The following is a 16,456-nucleotide window of genomic DNA, read 5'->3' as shown; positions in this document are numbered from 1 at the left end:
TAGTTTTTGTTGTTTGTTTCTCCAGAAAGTAATTTGCCAGAAAAGGATTTATAACTTTTCTGCTCATTTTCTTTCCTACTGGACAGAGACCAGAGTGGAAAGTTTTACGTCCAGGTTAACATGGCGTGCGTTATAACCAAAGGTCACCCTGGAGGCTGTCTTGACTGCAGCTGCCATTGCCAGACCCATAGAGAAAGCAGCACGTGGGCAAACAGCCCTGGCAAGGACAACAGGCTGTTAATCCTGCTCACAGGGACACTTCTGCTCCTCCACCCTGCAGCAGCCGCGTCAACAGCGGCCTCAGTTTTTCTGGCTCCTTCAGCAGCCTGGTCGAGATACACATCTGAGCATCTTTCTAGCTCCCCTGGATGAGGACCGGTGGTGGCAGCTCCCTGCCAGTGAGGTTGGGTCCATGCACCCTTGCATGGAGCAGTGCTGGTGGGGGGGCAGTCAGCCTGGCCCAGGGCAGGGGCTGGGCCATGAGGCTCGGGGCTAAGGTGAGGTGGGTTTTGACGTTAGTGCATAGGACGCCTGATGTGTCCTTTTCCTTGCTGCTGCCTTTCTCTGGATAAAGTCTCAAATAATGAGGGCTATAAAACCAGTGCATGTCCTAGCGCTAGCACAGGAAATAAGCCAGGTCAGACGGCTGGCGTGCCAGAAATTTCCTCAACGTTAACAACTAAACACAGCCATATCCTGATGGCTCTGGAGTCGCATCACTCATGTGCATCGGGGGTGTTTTAAGCATCCCTGAAAGTCACGGAAAAGAAGCCAAGTAAGTGTTTCCCCTTGCAGGAGGTTGTGTGTGCGTGTCCTGGACAGAGGGGTTGTGGGGAAGGTGAAGGGAGGGAGCTGCTGAGTTCCCGTAGCTGCAGTGCAGCAAGGAAGAGGTGGTGTTATAAGGAAAGAGTTCCTGATTTAAGGCACTGAAGATAGTTGAACTGTTTTGCAGAATAATTGTCTTGCACTTATTACTGTGGTAATGGGAGAAGCAGAAGCTGTGGCTGCTTCTGCAGCAGGAGGCATCGATTATGGAGGCAGGAGGGCATGCTGTATAAGGTCAGGAGACTGTAGGACAGGCAGGACTCTTTCTTGCTGCTTCTCTGCCTGTCCAGGTGATGTTTGCAGTGGTAGGGTGTGACTTTCTGAGGCAACATAAAATGAGTCCTGTCTCTTTATAAGGAGAAATGGGTCAGTATGTGCCATCCCTACAGCTCCAGCACTGCAGCCTGCCATGTTATGGATGCTAATTATGGTAGTAAAGTCATGACTTCAGCTCGCTTTCTGGAGGCTGTGTGTAGAGAACTGTGAATTATACAGAAGTGGGATGTGAACGCTTCTCTTTGCACGGACAGCTGCACCAAAGACAGATCAGATTTCATTTTATGGAATCTCCTCTCTCCTTAAGCTTCAGAGATTTATTGAAAACCTTAAGATTAGGAAAGACCACTACGGCCGCTAATCTCTCCTGTCTCCCACAGATGAGTACGTTTCACCTACTTATCACTGGGTGAATTTTAGTGTTGTTCTAATCTGTGGCAAGAAAGGCTTGGGACCAGGATCTGCAGCATGTCATGATCTGTGGCACTTACTGGAGATTTCCCCACCTGCAAACCGATACACACCTAAACCCAGCACAGACTCTCCAGGAGAAGTCTGGGAGCAGCAGCATGTGGGCTGGCAGGCCTTCGTGGCTTGGGTGAGCACAGAGAGCTGGAAAGCAGAGGGGTCCCTAAGGGAAACCTGGCAAACTCAGCTGGCAGCACCAGGACAAGGGCAAGGAGAGGAACCGAGGTGCTCGGTGAGGGAGCCCCTCTCACACAGCAGAAAAACCTTCAGACCACACCATTTTTTGTGCAAGGGGCACCACTAATAGGGAAAAGGTGACTGGCCCAGGCTCCTCACACTCACTGCTGGCGGGGGTTTGTATTTAATTACATACGTTTGCCAAAGGCTGTTTGTGTCTAAACATATCCAGAGCTTTTTTTTTTCAGGAAGATGTGTTGCTATCCAGGCTAGTTGCTGTGGCCTTTGGAGGTGAATCCACTGGAAGAGATGATCCTGTTCTTGGTGGCCATGGTGTCAGCTGGAGCATGGTGAAGATTCACAGAAGTAATGAGTAGTCTATTTGTAGGGAAGAGGTGAAGCTCAATGGGAAATGGGAAAATCAGTTAAAGCAGAGGCACCAGGCTGGAGCTTTGTGGGAGGAGTGACTTTGCAGCTTGGGTTGTGGTGGCTGCAGATCCTGGGGCTGCAGGCACAGAGACCAGGGGAGGGATGCTGAGGAGACAAGGGCCCTGGCAGGCAAATGCAAGTCCGTCTCTGCTCTTGGGAGTCACTTAACGGAGAGAGGGATATTTTTCTTAATTAAAAACAATATAGAAATATACGTAATGTCAGATTTCCCCAAAGGCGCAGAGAAATGCAGGCGGGAAAGGGAGGGCAGCCGAGGAGCAGCAGCCGAGTGGAAAATCCGAAGCTTTATTGGCACTCCACTTTCCACACGGAGCACTGTGGGGTTCTGTTGTCTGAGATAAGAGATGGAGAAAAGGACCTTTATTTCCAGCTAGCTCATCCAGGCCCTTTGCAGAACAGGCAGCTTACCTATTCCTCCTGCCAGCCCTGCCTGTAGTTTGTTTAAATACCTCTGTGTCTCTGCTGTGTTGTTGGAGGTGCATGGGACGGGCACTGATGTCTGTGCTCTTCCCCAGGACCCACATAACCTCAGTGAGCCCCTTTGTTAGGGACACGCACTCCTTGGACACAGCATATGCAGCTTAAAAAACTTCAGCTTTCCAACCTGCCCACCTAGGTTGCTCTCCAAAGGAAATGAAGTGTTGGCAGTTGTTCTGCCTCTCCCACCTCCCCACAGTTGTGACCTCTGTCTGCCAAGCTTCGTGGAGACACAGATCTCAGAGATAATCTGACCTTTCAGTTTAATTTTGATTCATAGCTGATCAAGAGTGGAATTTGCCAAGCAGGCTCTGGGCTAAGCTTGTACCTTGAGACGGGAGCTGCTTCTCTCACATCCCACAGCAGTGCTGCTGGAAGCATCTCTTGGCAGGAAGATGGAGGGATAGCAGTGCCTCCGGCTGCAGGGTGGCCACTGCTGTTCACAGGTAAGGCACACGGGGTCTGCAGGGTGTGGGTATTTCACAGGCAAATGATAACAACCATGGTCTTCAGGGAGCAGCTGGACTGCAAACGGTGAGAAGTACTACGGGAGGTGGGAAAATGCCCTTTGATTGCTTAGCTGCTCCTGCAAGGTGCAACAAGGAAGATTTAGCACATGTGTAATTTCAACCAAGAGTCTTAGGGGCTTGGGCTCTTGGCTAAGGCAGAAAGATTGGGGTTCTTCCTCCACAGTTACTGTCATATACGTGACCTCGAAGGAGTCACCTGGGGAGCTGGAAGCTGTTTGTATCACCCACCTTTGGGTAGAGCCTCATCTTCTCAGCCTTTTTCTGTAGTCTAAGCTTACACCTTCCCCATTTATGAAATGGGGCTGATCTCAGATGGCCAGGGGACCATGGCTCATCCTGCCTAGATGTGCACAGAAGGTCCCAAGATGCTCACAGCAAAGCTGCAGGAGCTGATGCCCCCTGTTACTCTCTAGTAAGAACCTGATTCTGTAGCTCTCTTTGTCAGGAGTTCCCCTCACTCTTTTGTGGTGTCAGCAGATTTGGATTCTTTATATTTAAATCTCAAATGAAGAGTTTTCTCATCAATGCCTTCAGTTGCCCTCTCACAGCCCAGGGGGCTGCCCCTGTGGATGCTGAGCTGTGGAACTGGCAGGCCCTGCAGCTCTGAACCACCAGGCAAGGACTTCCCACCTTCCACTGAAACGAATGCACAGGACCTATGCCCTCTGAAATCATCTTTCTAGATAGATGTTTCCCTCGAGGTCACTTCTTTTCTGGCCCAGACTTAGTGCTCTGTTAGTTCCTCACAGTCTATTAAAAGCTCTTCCCGTGTAATGTTCCCGCTTTAGTACATGGTGCCAAATATATCCACCCATCAAAACCTTTTGCTCTCAGAGGGACAGGCTTGGCATGGGAGGTGTTTATGGGAGGGAGAATACGTGTGCACAAAGTCGAATATCATTTTTCCTCTGTTTATCTTCCCCTGCCACTAAGAGGCATCCTAGGGTGGGTGGGAAAAGTCAACCTGCACTTTCATAGCATCTTAGTGGTGTTGGTCTCCCAGAAACAGCAATAAAGCCGTGACCTGTGAGCTTGCAATGACAGTTCAGCTCCTCATTGCGTTCCAAGCCCTGGCTGTGTTATCTGTCAGGAAGATAATTCCTTGACCTCGTGGCCAGGGGATGAGTGCTTTGCTTAGCGATTAAGCCACTGCAGTAGATAACACGCTATGTTTAATCCCTTTGGTAGCTGGTCCCAGGGAGGGGGGAGCAGGAGGGGCTGCAAAAATAGAGCAGCTTGCAATAGGTCTGGAGACCTCAGAAATGGCAGCAACAATGCAGAAACGGTGGCTGTATATGCCCATCCTCCTAAGTTCATTTGATAGTAGGCTGGAAAACAACCAGCAGATCTAGGGCACTATTTTATCAAGTGATAGAGCCATATGGTGCAAAAACCCAGTCATCTGAGGACTTAGGTATGTCAGAAATCAGGGAATCCCTTCACATGTTGATCCTGTCTGCTAGCTGGGATGTATAAAAAGAAGGTTTGTAATTATTTTTCCTCTGCTCTGTCAATGGGGGAAGGGACTCCTGAATAACCAACTAATCCTGCTGACCTGAGCCTGGGAAGGATGAGACACAACCTTTTCTGTTGCTTCAAAGCTGTGGCTGGGATATGGCTGTGAAATACCCAGCAGGCATGCTGGACAGCCCCACACGCCTGCCCTAATGTTCAAGCAGCACATGCATCAGACTGTGAACGCATGACCACGTTTCAGCGCTGTACAAGACATCAAGGGTTGAAGCCCAGTTCCCCTGGTGCCATTTAGGGCCCTGCCTGCGAGGAAAGTCAGAGAGGTCTGACTGGTGAGGTCTGACCTAGGAGGTTTCATTGTCACAGCTTAGCTGTCCGTCCCCCCTTTCTGCTGAGACTGCTTCTTGTCCCTGCCAGAGAAGGAGGCGATGGGGACCTAAGCCCATATCCAGCCTGCTAACTGTGAGACACTATCTCCCTGAGGGAGGACCATTTTTTGGTGCAATCCTCTCTTCCCATGCCGTCACTGCATCGTTGAGGATCACAGTTCTCCTTTAATCTGACTTTTTCCCTTTCAGAAGGTCCCCGCCTCACGTTTCCTGTTGCTGTGACACAGGAATGTGCTAGTTGTCACCACTGGCTTGCCTCTGGGCAATTGACCTTACTGGGTGTGAACGCAGCCCGGCAGTCTGGTGACTGGATCGAAACGGTTGCTTACAAATAAAGCTGTGCATGGATCTGGCCTTTGTGTGAAGCTGTCAGTCAGCTCCCTGCTTTCCTAATGAGAACGGGGCTGCAGTCATGTCATGGGTCTGTACCAACCCCTGGCAGTCTGACATTGAATTTGATCTTTCAGGGGGGGAGAGGAGAAGAAAAAGCAGAATTTAAACAAGCTCCAGTAGAAATGTGCTTCCTCAAAATGTGCCAGATACCTCTCCAGCAGCTCATCCTCCTGATCCTAGCATTGACATGTGGGAAAATCCTTGTAGTGCCGGCTCACATTCACACAGTAAGAGAAACATTCCCCATCCATCACCCCCTGCTTCATAGAAAGCCCCTGGGCACCCTTGGCTGCTGCCTCAGAGCCCAGAGGGCTGCAGGTTAGCTCAGGCTCCCTGCTGTCTGAACATCACAGGGGAGGAAGCCACCAGGCTGGGATGCTCCAGAAGGCATTTTCTCTGCTGCAGCAAGGGAGGAGCCTTCGACAGGAAGGAGACTTTAAAGAATTCAAAATCCATCTTGACTCTCACGTAGGGCCCCAGTCCTATTTTCTGTGTGCTTATCTTTGCCAGGTCCATGGAGCTGGCTGCTTTTTTCCCTCCTTACTCCCACCATGCATTCAAGATGAGTTTCTTTGCTGTAGTGGTATGAGAGCCAGCATCGTTAAGGATCTCTAGAACAGCTTTTCCACATTTCTTCACTCACTCAGCTTTCCAGCCACCCCTACACCTTGTTGGAAAACACCTCTCCTTTGTTACCTATGGTCCTAAGTACCATCCACCTTTCTTCATTCTCTGAGGGTACCCAAACAGTTAGCTGTCTGGCCATGCACGTTGCTGTTACCTGAGACCTATAAACGACATCACCTATGATTTGAAGGTTGTTTTTTTAAAAATCTCCTACTTTGCCATTTCTTTCTTCTCTGCCAGGTGCAGCAATTATTTTTCTTTCCTCTGGGGAGACATTTTTTTGTCCCTTTGCATTTGTGCCTCCGACTTCCCCATAGACAAGACTTATGCTAACGTGATACTCTATTCATCTGATATATCGACTCCCTGGCTAGCCTTGCCTGCCTGCAGGATGGATCCCTGTACCTGAGGACGTTGCAGTGTGTTGTCATGGAGAGGATTCGGACAGTGTTGCTAGGTCAGCAGGTACCGTACAGCATGTGAGTTTATACAGTGCTGGCATCAGGACAGACAGAAAGGGCCCCTGCGGATTCCAGGAGATTCTGCAGAAAATCCCCTGTTAGCCGCATTACAGTAAATTTTCTGTGCATCTGGGCACTCGCAGGCTGTGACTGAATCACGTGGCATCTGCATTATGGTACAGTGTCTTTGCAGGGAGGGATGTGCAGGTTCCCAGAGACTGTAGAGCAGCACAGCGTAGTCTGAGCAGAGGCGCTCAGAGAGGACAGTAGCTCTAGCTGTGAACATCACTGCCTTCAGGGATCTCTACTTCCACAATTTTTTATGGAACTGTAAAGAAAATGCATTGATATACCTGTCTGTGCAAAGAGGTACGTGCAGGTACGTTGTAGGAATCACAGAAAACTTCTGTTACAAGACAGAGTGCCTTCTGCTGGGAAGATATCAGGCCACACAGCACCCAAGAGATGTGACTTGGAGTGACAGCTACCATGCAGAGTGATATGGAGTGCACCCACGGCCAACCTAAGTTGTCAGGTGCTCTAACTAGTGTTGCATGAAGCCCTGGAGGATCCCTCTGCTTGCCTACCTGCCTGGCTTTTTCTAGGAGCAGGCAGATGGGCTCTGGTTTACTGAATCAATCCTCCCTGGCTTTACTTCCTCCTGCCACAGCACTGGGTGAAATGGCTAGCAAAAAAAGCAATATGGCATGACTCAGAGCTGTTAAGATATGTCCAAAATTCCTGCCATGACAGGTCATGCAGGCCTATATAAGCTAATTATGGTAAAGCTCAGGGTGCATTGAAAAGCCCCCAAGGAGAAGCTGGGGAATACTGGACCAGTTAGCCCGTCCTAGGCTCTGCACTGCTGCTGTTAAACTGCCAGTGGTGACTGGTCTCGTCTGTTCAACACCGGCTTGGTTATATCCACACCTCACTGGCAGCCGTCGCAGTGGTGACAGAGAGGACATATCTTGGACAGGATGCCAGCCTGTCCTTGAAGCACAGGCGATGATTGCAGAAAAGCTTCACTCTCGTGCAAGAAGGGGCACAGCTTCCCATGCCAAGCACTGGTCTAAGCATGGAGGGCAAACACCTGATCACTTTTTCTGGAGCTGCTACTGTTCGCTTTATTCATGGGGCACTGTCTGGGAGAGCAATGCAAGGGAAGCAAATTAGCAGTGGTGCTGCTAGTTAAAAATCAAACAGTGGCATCCCTCTGCTACACTGCAACATCCTAGTTCTTCTGCAGGTTTTCAATACACAACGCCCAAAGCCCAGATTTAGATGGGGATGCCTGAGTTAATGGGAGAGGAGGGCAAATTCGTTGGCTTGAAGCCTGTAGAGACAAGTGGAGACTTGACTGCACCTTGAGGTTGGCTCCCCAGGTACCTGGCTGCAGGCAATGGGAGCAGGAGCCTCAGGATCAAACTAGCTAAGAAACAAGGACAGCTTGAATCTGGTGGGAGCTGAAAATGGGGCAGAGGCGCCTAGACCGTGTCTGGGTGAGGGCTGCAGAAATGCCCTGATGAGAGCAAAGTGTCACTGCTCCATGTCAGACATGGGCTGAGTCCACCCACGATGGGTGTGTAGTGGTCCATCTACAGCGACAATACTGCCTTTCTGTCCATGGATCTCACCTTTTCCTTGAAGTCTGAAGAAACAGCTATTACTGGGAGGTGAGTGTGAGACCTGTCTGGTTCAGCACCTACAGGAGAAAGGTGGCACAGGCAGCAAAATTTGTGAACAGAGTGGCCCCCCAGTAGGGTCTAACAAAATGCATGCAACTTGGTACTTAACAAAACTCCACTGCTGGCACAATGCTCAGGGCTACTGTCAGAAGGGAAAGGAAAAATGTCTTTCTGCTTTACCTAAGCATCTGTGTTCTGAGCTCCCTTTCTCATTTATTTTCCCATCTCTTAAGAAATGATCCCATCACCCTCTTACAAACCAAAACATTCCCAGGAGCATCCGACAGAGCCAAATCTCTAACTCCCCACTGTTTAGCTTGCTGCCTGACAAGGTGCCTCTGTGCCAGCTGCTCTGTGCTGAGCTGCTTAAGCAGTCTTTGCTTTGCAAACACCCAGGGACACAGCGTGCAGCACGCAGGGTATTGACAAACTCCTCGCCCAGCCTAACAATACCAGCTGATATGTGACCCTCCCATCCCGCTGCCTCAGTACAGGGCAGGCAGGGGGAAATTTCCACCAAGCTCTTGGAAGCATAACCTACCCCAAGCCACTGTGATTTACGTAAATAATAAAAAGTTTAATACAGCTAGGCTGTATTCATTCCTGGAGTAACTGCTGGCTCCAGGGAAGTAACTAATGGGATGAACTCAGCCCTGTAACTTCAATGTGCTGAAAGGAAGTGTAATTGTATGCTGTCATACATAAAGATACAAGTGGTTCTAGCTAGCCAGGATGGTATAAGGATCCTCACTCCACGCCAGCTCTCTCATTTAACATTCCCATCTGCAGCTCCTGCCTATTTCTGCATTTCCTCCCACCCTGCCTCTGTCCCGGGATCCCAGAGCAGCCTTATCTGTGCCACTTACCATTAGGGTCCCCATTTGAAAGTCTAAAGAGAAATTTTACAAACCCTTCAAGCGTTTGGGGGCAATGCCTGAAATAGAGGCTGGCACCATAAAACCTTTACCCTCCATGAAGCAGTAGCTGCAGAGCAGGAGCCAGAGAAGCTGCCACGGCAAGGGCACAGGCACGTCCCTCGCTTGCAACCAGGAGCAGTTAATTAGAGGGCTTCTCAGGGAACAGGGAGGATGAACAGGGAGTGAAAGCTCCAGCTAGATCACCGAGTGCCAGCATGGCCCGGGGCAAGTCACATCAGTTCTTTCTGCTTCAGTTTTCCTGTACTGAGGCTGGAGGCGATAACTGGTTTACCTCACAGCCGGGTCCTGAGATTGGATGCAAGGAACTGTGTGAAGCACCTAAGAACAAAAAGGGCACAGGCACGTCCCTCGCTTGCAACCAGGAGCAGTTAATTAGAGGGCTTCTCAGGGAACAGGGAGGATGAACAGGGAGTGAAAGCTCCAGCTAGATCACCGAGTGCCAGCATGGCCCGGGGCAAGTCACATCAGTTCTTTCTGCTTCAGTTTTCCTGTACTGAGGCTGGAGGCGATAACTGGTTTACCTCACAGCCGGGTCCTGAGATAGGTGCTTCACACAGCTCCTCGCATCCAAAGAACAAAACAGCACTGGCAGTTTGGTTTTGTAATACAGGATTTGTCTTCCTGCCAGCGTGGTTTTGTAATGTGGGGGATTTCTTGCTGAATGGAAGGGATGTAGAAGATGAGTGCAAACTTGCCAGAGAATTATTTGGGTCCTTTCAGACTAGAACGTTACCATAACAAGCTTGTTTTTCACAGTGGAGAGCCATGCTTAAAGAATGGGCTAAGGACAAAGAAGGTGGACTGAATTTTTCATGCCTTAGCATTAAGAGTCCTACAGGATGTGGGGCATATCCCATTATGAAGGGTCTGAACACTGGCCTTCCGCAGAGTGCTGGTTGCTCTGTGTAAACAGAGAATGCGTTTCCAGGTATCTTGTAGCGAAGTTTTGCATTTTCTCCTCGTCCCAGTGTTTCCCTTTCAAAAACAACATCTGCTAACATCTCACCAAAAAGAGGGGCCGAGCAGCCTCCTGCCTAGGAGCAGCAGCATTTTGATTTTCTCACTGTGTCTCAGTACTGTCTCTTTGCAGTAGGTGCTACTTGCTTGCAGGCGGCTTGTGGGGCTCCACAAGGAGTTGCATTGGGGCTCCATCAGCTCATGTTAGAGCATGTGGGTATGGTGCTGCAAAGTAAATGTCAAGGGGGTCACTTCCAGAGGGATTGGGATAAGCCAGTGTCTCCCTGTTCTTTGCCTATGACAGCTGCCTGTTACAACTGTGACTGAAGCCCAATTCTAACCAATGTAGGACCCTGACTCAGTAAAGCATTAAATGAGCTTAAACTTGCATGCTCCAAAGGCAGCCTGTGTGGTCTGAGAGCAGGGAGATCCCTCCTAGAGCACCTCTGCTCTCCTGGACGTGGTGGCTGCTCTACAAAACAGCAGCACAGTCCTAGGTCTGCACAGACCTGTGTGCACAGAGAGCCACAGTCATTGCCTGTGGTGGGCTACATCTAGCTAGGTTTGTCCTAAAACAAAAGATACAACAAAAGAGAAGCAGACTGGCAAAATGGCATGCTAACTATTGCTTTTTTTTTGTCTTCATCACCAGAAAACCGGGCATAGCTGAAAGCAAATCTCTCGTTTCGGTGTACCCACGGGCGGCAATGAGAAGCCCTCCCGAGGTAGGATGTGATCAGCCTGGCTTGGAGGTCAGTAAGGGAGCAGAAAATGTCACTTCCTTGATGACAGCTCGCAGAGGTGGCTCTGGGGCTGCTCTTAGGAGAACTTCTGGAAAACTGGTGTTTGATGGGCTTTGTATTGCAAATCCTGCGTTTCCTACATCTCCCTCTCCAGGCTTGGCTCAGTAAAGACAAGTCCCAGAATAAGGCCCCTCTCAGGCCTATATGCACTGCATATTCAGCATGTGTTTAGTGAACAGAATTCCTCTGGCATAAGAGGAAATTTTAGCATAGAATGAGCCTGGAGCTCCGGCATAAGAGGAAATTTTAGCATAGAATGAGCCCAGAGCTCCATAAGTATCATAAGAGAAACACAGGCGAGAAATCTAATCCTCACATCTCTCTTATCCGTGTGGTGAAAGAATTTATGATAAACTTGGTTAAAAAAATACCTCGTAAAATATTAACTAGTGGTGGTGCAGCTGCTCCTCCTAATAGCTTTTTAATGTGTCTGCCAAATTTAACCTTGACAGAGAGAGAAAGATCGTGTTTTAGTGATGAATTCTGTGTGAAAAGGCAGCATGCATAAGAGATTGTTGGCACTCTCACCAGCACTGAATGGCTCCAGCTTTAGCCCAGATACTTTCAAAAACCAGAAAAATCCACATAAACAAGGTAGTCTGTGAACACTCAGAATGGGTGAGAGATTCATCCAGAGCTCAGGCAAATAAACTGCTCTTTAGTGGATGCTTCTCTTTCACGTGTGAGTTCTCTGATGTCTGATACAAGATGAAATTGTGTGGCAGCCTTGGTTTCACTGAAGTGAGAATCACAAGGCATCCACCCAAGGAAACCAGGCTGGACAGCTCTGGGGCCTCTGAAACGACTTCTTATTCTGCCATAGCCGGCAGTGCGACAGACTCCCCTTTTTCCACACTATGTTCTTGACCACGTTGTTTCACTGTGCAGAACATTAGTATGTAATGATGGGAGTTTTACCTGAAAATGAATTCCCAGGACTTGGTCCTGTAATTCTTTTTAGAAGATTTAAATTGTATTGGAGTCTTTCTCCCCAATGTTCCAATATTTCACCTTCAGAAACCCTGTAAACATTTAGGGTGGTTTTTAGCAGGTCAACTTCTAGCAGTAATCCGAGTTGATGGACAGCAGTGAGCAGCGCAGTGGTTTTCAAGTGGGGTTAGAGGTATGCCTGCATGCCAGTGTTCGGCTTTAGATCTGAATGTTTAGTGGCTTTGAGTCCAGATTTTGGGTCGTCCTGTTAGATCTATAGGATCCAACGTGAAACCTGGAGCAAGGCTTCAAGTGTTTAGGTATTGAAACCTGGGAATTTGATGCTGGCTGGACCTAAGATGCATTATTGACCACAGAAGTTTCCTGGCAATTGTCCTTTTGCTGCTGTTGCTTTTAAGACGCAGGTATTTCAAGGTCTAGTGGTCATTCTGTGGCATGCATGCAAATGGTCTGGAAGGAAATCGTCATTATAACCTTAGAACACAGCAATAGCCTAAATGTGTTTTCTAATCCCAGGAGAGGACCAATGTAAGTTATGTTTCTGCAGGACCTAACCAAACGTTATCAGCTGCTGCTCTGCTCTAAATAAGCCGTGATCTAGTTCTGAGGTAACACGGTGCTTGCTTTGATTTTTAGTTCTCCCTGGCTTGCAGCTCAGTATCGAAAACACCAAATAAGCCTCATCTAAAAGGGCCGTACTTCTTACATGTGTCCCAGGGTTCAAGAAATCCAGCAGTAAAAACTCCTCAAATAAACAGAAGCATAAGCAGACCCAAGAAACACCTCTCATGCCTCCACCCAACTCGCTGACTCCATTGATTTTCACAGACTTTGGGCTGGAACCACTACAGAAATAAAAAATATCCACACACAGGTTAATGTCTTTTGAAAAAAAACAAAACTGTTTTTCTTTGATTGCACATTCAAAACTTGAGCTGCACACTGCAAGGTATAGGAAAAGTAGGTTGCCAATCCGATTACCACCTCGTAGGTGTGTTTTGATTAGTTCAGCTGTAGCCCCAAGGTGTCAAACTCAGTCAGCAGCAGGACACGGACCCCAGGTGTAATTACAGTCAGTGGCCAAGACCTGTCCCCTGGGCTGTGAAATGTTCTCAGTCTGCACTGGAAATGCAGCCAAAGGAAGGTGTGGACAAAGACTTCAGGGAAAAACTGCTGCTCCAGTTAACAGGTTGTGTCTGCTCACTTGTGCTCTGCATTCTACTTTCTTTCCACTGTTTCCCAGCTCTCCCCATTCGCCCAATACTGAATGGACCAAGCAGTGAACTCCAACCACAGTGCGATGAAGCGGGGAGCAAGAGCCCTCATCCCTGTGCTGGAGGGCTTTCTCTGCAGCCCTGAAGGCTACAAACAAGATGAAACTATGGCTATGCTGGAGTCATCACAGGGTTTATCCCAACTCTAGTCCTGGCAAGGAGCAAAGGAATTTTTGTGCAGGCTGGATTTGGGCCACTGGGCGCCTCTTTTCTAGGTCTATGCAGCTACAAGGGCAGACACGGACCACCACGGTACAAGCAACACGTGAAGATGACTGTTTATCAAGGAACTTGTCTGCTGTTACAGCAGCACTGGTTTCACTGTTCAAACTGATTGCTGTTTTGAGGATGAGGGGACAGACTCCTGGCTGGAAACAGTAATGCCACTTTCCCTCCCCCAGCTACCGCTGTTTAGAGATTTCGGTGTTTATTAGTGCTTTTCACCAACAGACATGTTTTACTCCAATAGCCAGTCAAATAAATAAATAAATAAAATAAATAAATAACAAAATAGTACTTTGTGCTTTGTTAGCATCATTTGTCCAAAGTCTTTTGAAGAGTTTTGCTGAGTGTTACCATTTCCTGCGAGTCCCAGCTGTCCCAGGAGCCCGACACTGCTTCCCTTTCTATCAATAGGAGCAAGCCCAGCCCCTGAGGACTTGGTGTTACACAGCGAGCCAACGACTGATGGAGCACACATCACTCAGGTGCCCTAATTCCTACTTTCATGCTGCCTGCCCTCAACAGCACCAATTGTACAGTGACTTGAGAAGAGCAAGTTCCATCCAACTCAAAAGAAATCCCTACTTGCTTCATTTTCAACAGTTTTTTTAAGGCTGCCAGCCTTGCAGGGCAGCAGGGTGTGCTTGGTCTACTGTTGTTGTTGCTGCTGTTCATTTAACACCTTCCTGAAAGTCTTCTAAGAGAAGTTTTTGACCTGCTGTCAGCTCCTAGGAAATTCTGGTAAGCAATTTATGCATGCAGGACTGCACGCCTGTACCGTATGTCAACCTTCTCCTGGTTTTCTCTGTCATTGCATTGTTTGCCAGAGGCAAGGAAATAAGATCCTGGCTGCTCTTGCTGCTTCTCCCACACGCTCCAGGTCCGATGCCATCACCACAGCAACCCAGCGCGTCGTCACGGATGGTGGAACAGAGAGCTGGCGCTGCCCGGAGCCAGAAAAAAACAGCAGCAAGTGTCTGGTTTGGATGTGTGCTCACAACTGCCACCCAACAGACAGTAAACACGGAAACCTGGAGCAGAACACCGTCTTACTTGAATGCTGTGCACAGGTTTTCACATTTCCAGTACACTAATGGCAGAACGACTCAGTTCCCTCTAGACAGTATTGAGTTATCAAAAAAACCATGATCTTCATCTAAGAGAACCTGTAATGTACCTTATTCCGTGCATCTACTCTTTCTTGTGCCCTGTATAATACAACTGTTAGCACCAGCGGACAGACAAATGCTGCCCTGCTCAGTAGACGATGATAAGAGCTGGGTGAAAGTCTCACTGTAAGCAACACTGGGTTGAGAGGACCTCTGGAGGACACCAACCTCCTGCTCAAGGCAGGCCAAACTGGATAAGGTTGCTGAGGGTCTCCCTGAGTTTTAGGAATTCCCAAAGTCCCATTTCTCTATGCAGTTTGCTTGCAAATTTCCACTTACAAATGATCCATGCTTGCCACAAAGGCCAGCTTCCACGTGTTCACTCACTTTTGTGTCTTAATGAACACGTGGGTTGCACGGGTGCCTGTCAGTTTGTGGGCTGCCCACAAACTCCTCTCCTTCTCCCACCACCTCAGCAGAAGTGAGATTGTATTTGTGAGCACTTCTAACAGCTTCTGCCCAGCTCTGATCATAACATCTACTCACATGGTGTTACGAAGTCTTGGTCTGTGCTTTCTCTTGCTCAGCATCAGCACCAGGCAAGGGGAATCGAGGGGCATACAGCATTCTCTACTCCAGCCCTCCCTGCCTTCAGTGTGGGAGTGCGGCGGCTTTGAAAATGCAGTCCTGTAAGTTAAACCAAGCTGCCTGTGACTTAAGCCAGAATGAGCTGGGATGGTTTTGGTTCTTCGTCAGTAGACTCAAGTAGTCAGTAGTCTCTGTTGTCTGCATTTCCACCTGAAGAGTGCAGCTGAAGTCAACTCCAGTGTAGCCAATCAATTAGCAACTCACAGGCTTCAAGCAGACTTCCTCTGCAGCCCTCTGAGAAAATACATGTGCTTGTGGGGTGGAGGACAAAAAACTCACTTCCCCTCTGTAAAGACGATGGAGGACAGTCCTTAAAACAGGCCCAGAACAAAAACGTTTTAAAAAAGTATGTGAAATAGCTGCCACGTTTTTGTGCGGTACCCTGCTCCCCCAGAATAAGAAATTAGGGTGCTTGTTGGTTGCTGTTGTTTCTTAAATGTTAACTGGTAATGCAGAGGAGCTTTCTGATGCATTATGATGGACAACCGGTGATGTATCCCCGCTCATCCACGACCCGATCTTTCATTTCTTATTCAGATGGGCATGCAGTTCTGCTTCCAAGGCCATCTTGTCAAAGGTACGCATGTTCGTCTCCTCTCGCACCTTTTCCCGGACATGGAAGGACGCCCGAGCAACAGACCTGGCGTTTTCTAAGACAGTCTTCTTCTCCTTGAAGATCTGCTCGCTCCTCTCCAGCTTCCTCTCTATAGAGAGGAGGAGCTCCCTGCGACGTAAGTCCTCGTACTGTTCTACCTTCTGCTTGTTCATCTTCTGCACCTTCTCCTTCTCCAGACGGCTCAAGACCACCTTGCGGGCTTTTTCTTGGACAGCCTCTTCAGCCACCTGGGCAGCATGCTGCAGCTTTCTCTCCGTCTCTCTAGCCAGGGCCTCCAAGTGCTTCTTCTGCTCCCTTTCCTTCTTCTCTGCTGCCAGTTTGGCTCTTTGAATCTGCATGTCCTCCCTCCTGGCCTTCTCCCTCAGCTCCTGGTTCCTCTTCTCCACTAGTTGTTCATAGTTCTCCTGAGCCTTGGTCAAACTCATTTCCAGAGAGGCCTTCAACATTTCCTTCTCTTCCGCCTCTTGCTTGGCCAGTTCCTTGAGCAAGGCCTCATGCTTCAGCTTCTCTGCTTGGTTGAGCAGTTTCTTCTCCTTCTGCAGCTGCACCTCCTTCTTCAGCCTCTTCTGCGCGGCCGTAGACAGTTTCTCTTGCAGGAGCTGTTCCTCTCGCTCCCGGTGCTCCTTCTTTCCCTCCTCCTTTGCCTTGAGGTTGTGCTCTTGATGGAGCTTCTTCTGCTTGTCCTCCTGGATGGCCCTCTCCAG

At 48.9% G+C, this 16,456-nt stretch overlaps 1 protein-coding gene across 1 annotated transcript; it reads right to left on the bottom strand.

Moving 5' to 3' along the window:
- Nucleotides 1-15,658: 15,658 nt before the first annotated feature.
- Nucleotides 15,659-16,450, bottom strand: CCDC177 (coiled-coil domain containing 177; the record flags this gene model as incomplete). Its single annotated transcript, XM_010192313.1, has 1 exon — nucleotides 15,659-16,450. A coding segment is annotated over one exon (792 nt), but the record flags the coding sequence as incomplete, so codon positions are not given.
- Nucleotides 16,451-16,456: the final 6 nt, after the last annotated feature.

This window comes from Mesitornis unicolor, unplaced genomic scaffold, assembly GCF_000695765.1.
Source record: "Mesitornis unicolor isolate BGI_N332 unplaced genomic scaffold, ASM69576v1 scaffold9599, whole genome shotgun sequence".
NCBI lineage: Eukaryota > Metazoa > Chordata > Aves > Mesitornithiformes > Mesitornithidae > Mesitornis > Mesitornis unicolor.
Note: the sequence above shows the minus strand (reverse complement) of the source record. Positions and strands in the feature narration are given on the sequence as shown.